Source organism: Hipposideros armiger, unplaced genomic scaffold, assembly GCF_001890085.2.
Source record: "Hipposideros armiger isolate ML-2016 unplaced genomic scaffold, ASM189008v1 scaffold_476, whole genome shotgun sequence".
NCBI classification, from domain to species: Eukaryota; Metazoa; Chordata; class Mammalia; order Chiroptera; family Hipposideridae; genus Hipposideros; species Hipposideros armiger.
The window spans coordinates 879,350-888,125 of NW_017731826.1; the positions used below are offsets into that span (position 1 = coordinate 879,350).

The following is an 8,776-nucleotide window of genomic DNA, read 5'->3' on the forward strand; positions in this document are numbered from 1 at the left end:
AGGCCAGTCCCTTGAAATGAAGATACCAGATGATCCTTAAGCTGGTGAAGAAATTAGGGCATGTGGGCTGCATTCTATGGTTATTAAAGACAAATGAGAAAATAGTTGAGAAAATTACTAATGTAAGCCAAGTTTGTTTTTTTGTTAAATAAACTCCATTCACATTTTAGTCTTGATGGTTTTATTTAGTGCAGGTCACAGTGAAGTGATGGTAATGCCATGTGCAGAACCGCCTGGAATTTGGATGCAACTTTCAGATAATTTTCTATTAACAAATTAGAAACAGGTCTCAAAAGCTTAAGATTATGTGTATACTGCAATAACCTGCAACTGCTAACCCAAGAGTGTACTTATAGAAATAACCATTAATTGTGAAGAGAAAGGTTTGACTAGTACATTTTATATTAAAAAACCTGAAACATGACTCTCAACGTATGCAGCACTCCAAAGTAAATCTAGCTATGAAAAACAGATGTGGCTCCAGCATCAAGTGAAGGACCAGCAGGGTATTATAAATGGCATACAAGTCACAGCAGGTTGGGACTCCAATTTTCATACTTTGTGTGATGTGTTTCTTGCCACCATTTCTACCACTCATACTTAATACTTTTAAAATCTGACTTGTAATTTAGCCTCCTCGTAGAAATATAAGGAAAATCAGATTTCATGTGTGAATTATTTTGAAATTCATTGAAATACAATATTGAAATGAATTCTCTTCAACCACCCAGTCATTTTGCTACTTTTTGGTGAGCAGATAGTCTATTCCAGTCATTGTGAAAAAGTCTTTATTTTAAGAAAAAAATTTAGTTAACAAAAAATTTTAACAAATTTCACTTAGCAAAATACACCCAAAAGGAAATCACAGTTTACAAAGAAAGTTAAGTCAAGGTCTCACGAATCCTACAGTATTAGTAATGTGTCTCAATTTTCAAAACTAACTTTTAAAAAGCTTAAACTTAGCCTAAAAGATTTTAAATGAAAATAAAATAGAATGAACAAACATGAGAAATGTTCCTCTTTGAATTTGGGATCTAGCACCTTGAGTTTTCCAAAAAGCACATCTCCCCAGTGTGTTCACGATGTGGTGTAAAAGATTTAAGTTTGATGTACTTAAAACTACTTTAAACTCAGATAACATCACTCTGAAGTACACTACCAAAATATTGAGAAAAGCTGAAAATAGTTTTTGTTTACTCAATATCACATGCTAGAAGAAAAGTTTGCATGAGAAAACACTGAAGAGGTAATTTTTTAATCCAGATTTCACAAACTCATGGTGCAAAATGGGTCCCACAGCTTCTTCTAGAGTAATAACTGCTTTTCACTGCTTGTTGGCTGCCTGTGAAAATTTGCCACAACTCCAATGCTCCTACAAAACTAGTCATATCCAGTCATATTGTTCTGGCCAGTGTAGCCAGCCCCATAACAGCCACTCACAGACTGGCTCTCAAGGCCACTGTATTTGGACTGGGCCGACACCCCAATGCCTTGTATCATCTGGCTGCTATATGCCCCATTGCTAGCCCCTGTTGTGGAATTCAAGAAAAGTTCTATGTATCTGTGTTGCATGTTGGCCCTGTCTTTGGACATAGCTGCCACAGCTTCTTCGTGAGTGGCAAACTCAACATCAGCTTCGCCCGTCACTCTTCCATCCGGGCCGATCTCAATAAGGACTCTCACAGGGTTTAGTGGAGAGAAGAAGTTGTAAATGTCATTCTCCGTGGCTTTGTACGGCAGCCCCCTCATGTGGACGCAGTGTCCAGTGGTGCTCTGGACAGTGAACTCACCATCTCCATATCTCTGGTCATACATCCCTGAGAGACAGTAGCTGAGGTCTCTTCCAAACAGGTCGGTGGTGAAGCCATAGCCATCGCCGAGGCCACTGTACTCCTCATAGCCCCCATAGCCTGCACTGTAAGTACCAGACCTCATCCTCTCCAGGCCTGCCTGTTTGACAATGCCAATATACCTCCTGGCTGTGCCTGGACGATCATAGGGCCCCGGACGCTGAACAGACATGAACTTCAGAGGGGGATCTGAGTATGACCTAACTTCTTCCTGACTGCTCTTAAACACTTCAATATACCTGTGGCCTATTCTCTCCTTGTGTTTCCCTAGGGCCTTCTCAGCTAACTCATGTGAGGCAAACTGCACAAAGGCTTCCCCTGTAATCTTGCCCTTAGGGTCCACAGGCAAGGTGATCCCATTTGGCACAATTTCCAACCCCGAGAAGAACTGAACAATCTCCTCCTTGGTGCATCCAAATGGGAGTCCTCGGAGCCACACGAAGCCATCATTGGTGGTGTCAGCACTATTTGGGCCGCTGTGCTTCAACACCCAATCCATCTCGGTTCTGTGGGACTTGAACACCTCAATGTACCTGTGTCCCATGCTTTCCCTGTCTTTTTTAAGGGCCATTTTCACATCATCTTCTGATTCAAGTTCAACAAAAGCCTCACCACTCTGCCTGCCTTCTCTAGTGTAGATGAAATGGATGCCTGTGGCCCCACCATGAATTATGCAGCCGGAGAGGAAATTCTGCACATCCTCAATAGAGCAGGACCAGGGCAGGCCACGGAGCTTGACCACAAAGCCTTCACCTCCCTCGGGGCCCAGCATCATGGACACTTGATAGGGCAGAATTCAAACAAGTCAGCTGCTGCCTTGGTGGCTGAAAAGAAAGCAAAAACTACATAATTTTCCCTTTAATATGTATAACAAGAATATGCAGTAAATACGGTTTTCTCCATTTTACTGATGGGATAAGCTAAGTGAAATTGAAATATACCACCAAGTACATTTGATCTGAGATTCAATCCCAGGTCTCTCCAAAAATGTGCATATTACTCACAGATAGACTGAAAAAGAACAAATCAGGTCTCAAAAAGAAAAGAAAAGAAAAAAAAAAGGTGAAATAGAATGGAGAGTAAAATTTGAAGAGCAAAATAGTGACCTAGAGTAGTAAGTCAAAATCTAGTCAATTGTTTTAAGTTGTAGAAGGAAGACGAAAGAATGAATTGAGGCAATATTCAAAAACAGTAAAACCTCAGAACTGGAGGAAAACCGATGGGATGTATTATTGCATCACTAAAGTAAATGGCAGGGAGATGTAAATTGGTGCCTCGAACATAGAGGAATCTAAATTATTAGTCAGGTTAGAACACATCGTTATATATTTACTACAGATATTTGTCACGATGAAATTTGGTGTTTCATTTATAAGAGCTTTTCTGTGAGAATCTTCTTAAACTACAAGCCTTACAATTAATCAATTTGCTTGTTTGTGGCAAGATACTACAGAAGAAAAAAATAAGTGATGAACATCAACTATTTTGAACCACAATATAGAATAACATCTCGACACTAGGTTAACCAGAGATCAGTAATGCAGAGAAGATACAAGACAACAATGGATTCCAGGGTCTATGGATAAATTATCATATCAAAGAAAATGAGTCGAGTGTGATGACATATCCAGACAGGCAGATAAGTCCATCAACAGAATATTAGTTATATACACTGCAAATACAGAAATCAAATTATAAGCTTCCCAGGTTCACTTATAAATAAAAGGATCAATATAAAACACACGCTTACTGCTACGTTTTATTGAAAGGCTGCCAAGAAAGGGAATGAACCTTTCCATGTACAAGAAGGGTGAGAGATGCCCCTCCCATAGGGAGTCATAGAATGCACGTGGCACCCAAGAGTCCAAGCTGAAAGAGAGTAAGGTCAAATCCAAGTGGAAGGGCAGTCTTCAGAAGAGTAGGAGTTGAGCCATCAGGTAGCAATATACGCATATCAGAGACAATGAAAATACTGATAGGGCCAAAAATATACTTTCAGCGATCAATGGTCAACATGGGCACATGTTAAGGATATGAAAATTAGATGTTTCATGAAACTGTCATTTTACAGCAAGTATAATAGATGCAGAGACAGACACCTTTTCAAGAAATGTGGGAACATTAATAGAAAAAGATAAAATAGAACCTGACCTTAAATGAATCACAAAAACATCCCAGATGGAATGGGGTATTTACACGATTAGAGCAAAATATGGACAAATACATATAGTTCCTAGTTTTTCTTAAAACCCCACGATTTTAAAATTAGAAAGCATGGACAGGTCATTTAAGCAAAGGAAAAACAAACTACTAATATATGAAATGTATGAAGTGCTCAAATGCACTAGTACTAGGGAAAACAAATTACATTCAAGTTACATTTTTACCCATCATAATTTTCTTCATTTAAATATTTGATATAATAAACAGAATGTGTATGCACTTCCTTCTTCATTATTGTGTACCCAGTAAAAAGAGCCCTGAGAGACTGCACAAATCTGACTATTCCCTGGGTATACTGACTGAGTGGCTCAGTGGAACAGAGGTGGCAAAATGATTCACATTTTGGACCAGACACACTTGCTGTGTGGGCAGGCCCCGCACTGCAGGACGTTGGGTAACACCACTGGCCTCTACCCACCAGATGCCAGTAGCATCCCCCTCCCCTGTTGTGACAACCAAAAATGTCTCCAGACATTCCCTGGGGGTAAAATTCCAATTTGGGAATGAGTAGTGTAGAAAATCAGGGTCCCCAACCATATACAGTTCCACCACAGCCCCCAATCTTCTAAAAACCTTAAGACATCTGTGCTAAATCCCTAGTCTAATTTTCCCTTATCTGATTATCATCTACTTCAAAGAATAGGGACCATGTGAAGGAAATTGCCACAAACTCTAGGAATTTATAAACAAGGTCTTTATAGCTGAGATTATCTACAAATGTGCTCTGGTCCCAACTCCATCCAACCTCAACAAACTCTTGATCACCACTCATTTCTAACTAATCCTGGAATACATATCTTCCCTGATACCAATTTGCTTTCCCTTTCAGTTAAAATCTCAAAAAGCTTCCACTGTCACCCCCTCACACCTACCATTAAAAGTGCACAATCTCACCTTGCCAAGGACCTCCACAGCAAGAAAGAGAACAAGTCTTTTCTTACCCCCATCTTATTTGTTCCCACAGGATTTAACCAACCATTCCCTCTGAAAATCCTTTCTCCTCTTGGCTCCTATGATGCAACTGTCTCCTGTTAATTCCTTAGACGCTCTCTCAGCCTCTTCCTGAGTCTTTCCTCTACATCCATAACTGGGGAATCACTGGGGTTGCGCCCCATCCTTTATTAGGCAGTCACCTGATTTTTCATCTCCACAATCAGCACTGTGCTCAAGACACCCTAGTCCCCAGCAGCCTTAGGCTTCTTGAGGCCCAGAACTTTACTCCACAGCTCCCAAGTACCATAAACGAATGCAGCCTTTCTCTCTGAAACTTCTATAGCACCCTGGATGCAGCATAAATGGCCTTACCTGTCAAGAGGCTCTAGAACAGCGGTTCTCAACCGCTGTTTCAAAGGGATTGCCGGGTACTCGTATGTGGGCGTATCTGCATGTGGGCCTGGAGACCGATAGAGGAGCGGTGTCTCGGTTCCTAAGACCATCAAAAATATGTTTTCCGATGGTCTCAGGCGACCCCTTTGAAAGACTGAGAACCGCTGCTCTAGAAGAAAACTGAAGTAATCCTTGAACAACTTCTCCCAAGGCCTCAAATCCAACGAATTCGTCATCTCTCCCAGGTGATGCCATTCTCTACCCTAACCACACTCCCAACTCCTAACTCAGTAACTCTGGACTTCAACAATCAAGGCTTCTTACAGCTCTAGCACTCAGCCCCAGCACAATGCATGGCAAAGTAGAGTTCAGTAATTCCTTTCTTTGTTACCCAGATTATCAAATTGTCATGTTCTTTCTGCACTGCTCTTTCATTTCTTTCTATTTCCCATACCAAAAGCCCATTCCAGGATACTTGGATCTGGTTCTTCAATTTCTCCAAGCTTAACAGTTAGCCCTTATTGCATGCAACCCAATCTGCAGGTGAAATGCTCTTTTTAAGGTGACTATGTCCCTCTTTTTTTCCAAGTCCTTGGTGGCTTCCCACTGATATTAACACTAACCTCAGAGCTAAGGGGTGCTCAGGCATTGCAACACACTATCTAGCCCCCGACCCAATTATAAATCTTTTTATTCCTGTGTCTAGAATGTGCCAGGCTCTCTGCTCCTGATTTGACACGTGTTAATTCTCTCTCCAAGTATATTCCACTCAACCTTCTGTCTAGCTAAATCCTACTAATCCTTAAGGTCGCAGGTCAAATAAGTCACCTTTCCAAAAGATCTTCCTCTTCAACAAACTAAATCTTATGGTTCTATGCTCCCATAACATTGTTGCTGTTATTTGTTTAAAAGGTGTCTTCAAAACCGCACTGAGAGCCTATGAAGGACCCCAGCACAGCAACCCAAAGATTAGCAAGGAATTAACTGATGGTCAAGTGTGTGTATGGATTCAACACCTCTCTCTAGAATATGGCAGCCTGGGGAGGCCGAAAAACATGTGCAAGAAGCATAAAAAACAGACATTCCATGTAAGAATTGTGTAATTGAGCACCACAAAAAACTTAAAACTATATATATTAAAATGCCTAATACAGTACAGATTAACAAATGTTTTGTTTCAAAAACAAAGTGATTTCTTTGAAGGCAAGGTAAAGAAAGCATTGTTTCCCCAAAACACGTCCATACTTAAAACATTTATTATTTTTACTCCAAAATTCTTATTTTTGATTTCTCATATAAAGTCCTGACTTTTAATTTCTTATTCTTTTAAGCTTTGACTGAAATTCAAACCTAATTTCTGGTGCTAACATAATATCCTCAACTCTTGCACTCAGAATCCTCTACACATTTGGATTCTCTGCACTTACAGTATTTAGGACATTAACTAAAACTCAGAAAAGTCTGCAGTTCCAAGAAAATTTTTACTTCACATTCCTAAGAAAAATTTCTGCTTGAATATAATAATTCAAATATAAACTAAAGAATAAAAAAAAAATAGCTCACCTTAAAAGAACAAGAGGGGACGCCAACAGTCCGAGACACTCCTGGTACGAATTATCCTAAAAAAAAGAGCAATATGGCCATCTTGCCTCAGTGCCGAAGCACTCAGCAGTGACCTGAACAGAGGCGGCAGTGCCCGGGGCGGGGCTGGGGGACACCAGTAAAGCAGGCAGGGCTGGGACTCCCCTAAGTCAAGAACACACCCCAGCCCACCCCCAAGCATTTAAAAGGTTTCTCTTCACAGGGCACACAGAGGATAACAGGAGGGAAACCCCCACTGGCCTGAAGAGACCTACTCAACTCTGGAGTTTCTATACAGACGACTAGTAATTGCAGTAAGAAAATTTAAATATCGAGGGGGGGGGGGGGGGGGCAAAGACAAGAGCTGTCCTGGGAAGGGGAGGACAGGGCAGCTGCGCATAGGTATAGGAAACCCTATCTTTACTGGCAGGGAGTCCAGCGAAAGGTTTGCCAGAAATCATTTAACAGGATTTACAATTTAGAAAACTCGGGTGGGGGGGGCCCAGCAGGGTGGAGGTACTCAAGACTGTCTTTCCCAGTTTGCTAGGTAACTTCACTTCTTGTGACCTGACATTGATCTTTTCATTAACTGAGGAAGAATAAGGGGAGGAAATGTTGAAATATGCTTTAACAGGAAAAACATCATTACCACCATCGCCCACTGCCAAGTGACAAAGCTGCCCCTAAAGACTTCCTCGACTATGTGAAGTCCAGGGAATATGTCTGAAAACTAAGCTACCTTCTTAGTTTTGGAAACAAATACCTGGAAAAGTTAATTTCGCTGAGCACGTTGTCTTAAAAGATAATATTTGCCTTATCTTACTAGCGTCCTGTGATTCTTACATGAGACTATTTGGAGGAAGAACATTGTGTAAATGTAAAGTATTACAGTTTAAAACGGCAGATTTGGGCTGGGACCGACATTCTGCTTTTCTAACAGGCTGCCTGGACTCCTGCGAGGCAAACCCAAATGTGCTCATCACTCAACTGGTTAGACTGGATTTGGTTCGGATTCTGGTAGATCCAATCAAGATAAACTGGGTGCGCCTCTGTGGGCCCAGACTGACTAGGTTTATCTGCGCAACAAACAGGGCGGCTTAAACCGCACCTCCCATGTTCTCGAAGGTTCAGGATCAAGAACTTGGCGGGAGCCTGGCTTCATCCTCCTCCTTCAGTCGTGTTCCAGTGAGACCCAAAGAGCATTTTCGCCCTATTTGTAAATGAATTTTAACCTACAGCTGGCAGCACGCACAAACCAGGTTGTCCTGGACGCCTTAATTACTCAAAAAGTTGTCCTAAATCTCAGCCCGCGGGAAACACCGCCTCACAGTCACGCAGTTGACGTTTTTTGCTGTTTAAGACTTACCGATGAACGGAGCAGGGCCGATTTCTATTTTCATCAAGTAAATGCGGTTTACGGCCAAAGGAACCCAATTCCACCCGACGCTTAAAAACGCAGAGGGCTCCGGAGCGAGTCCAGGTGCATCTCCTGTTATTAACCTGAAATTGAAACCGCCTGGCTTTGGGCACACGTTCGTCGGAGGCTGAAGCGCAGCCAGCCACAAGGGGCGCGTCGGAGCGATTTCGGCGGGAAGAGCAGCCACGGTCTCGAACGCCGAGCTCCTGGGACCCACCGCGCCAGGGAACAAGGGTAGGTAGGAGGTCGCCCCGCCTCCACCTGGCGCCCCGACCGTCTCTGTCCGCCCAGCTGGGGATAAGGCCGGACCCCTGAGCGCCCCAACCGGAGCCTGGGCGGGGTCAGCGGGCGCTTCCGGTGCGGGGCGAGCTCCGGTGGG

At 42.5% G+C, this 8,776-nt stretch overlaps 1 protein-coding gene across 7 annotated transcripts in view; it reads right to left on the reverse strand.

Annotated features, from left to right (window-relative positions):
* Positions 1-379: 379 nt before the first annotated feature.
* Positions 380-8,776, reverse strand: part of HNRNPF (heterogeneous nuclear ribonucleoprotein F) — a 20,583-nt gene continuing 12,186 nt past the window's right edge. For all 7 annotated transcript variants that reach the window (XM_019666603.1, XM_019666598.1, XM_019666599.1 and 4 more), the window contains 3 exons: positions 8,347-8,480; positions 6,963-7,018; positions 380-2,674 (listed from right to left, as the gene is read on the reverse strand). In XM_019666603.1, the coding sequence (XP_019522148.1) occupies positions 1,381-2,625 (1,245 nt within the window). In that variant the 5' untranslated portion in view covers positions 2,626-2,674; positions 6,963-7,018; positions 8,347-8,480 and the 3' untranslated portion in view covers positions 380-1,380. The remainder of the gene's footprint in view (positions 2,675-6,962; positions 7,019-8,346; positions 8,481-8,776) is intronic.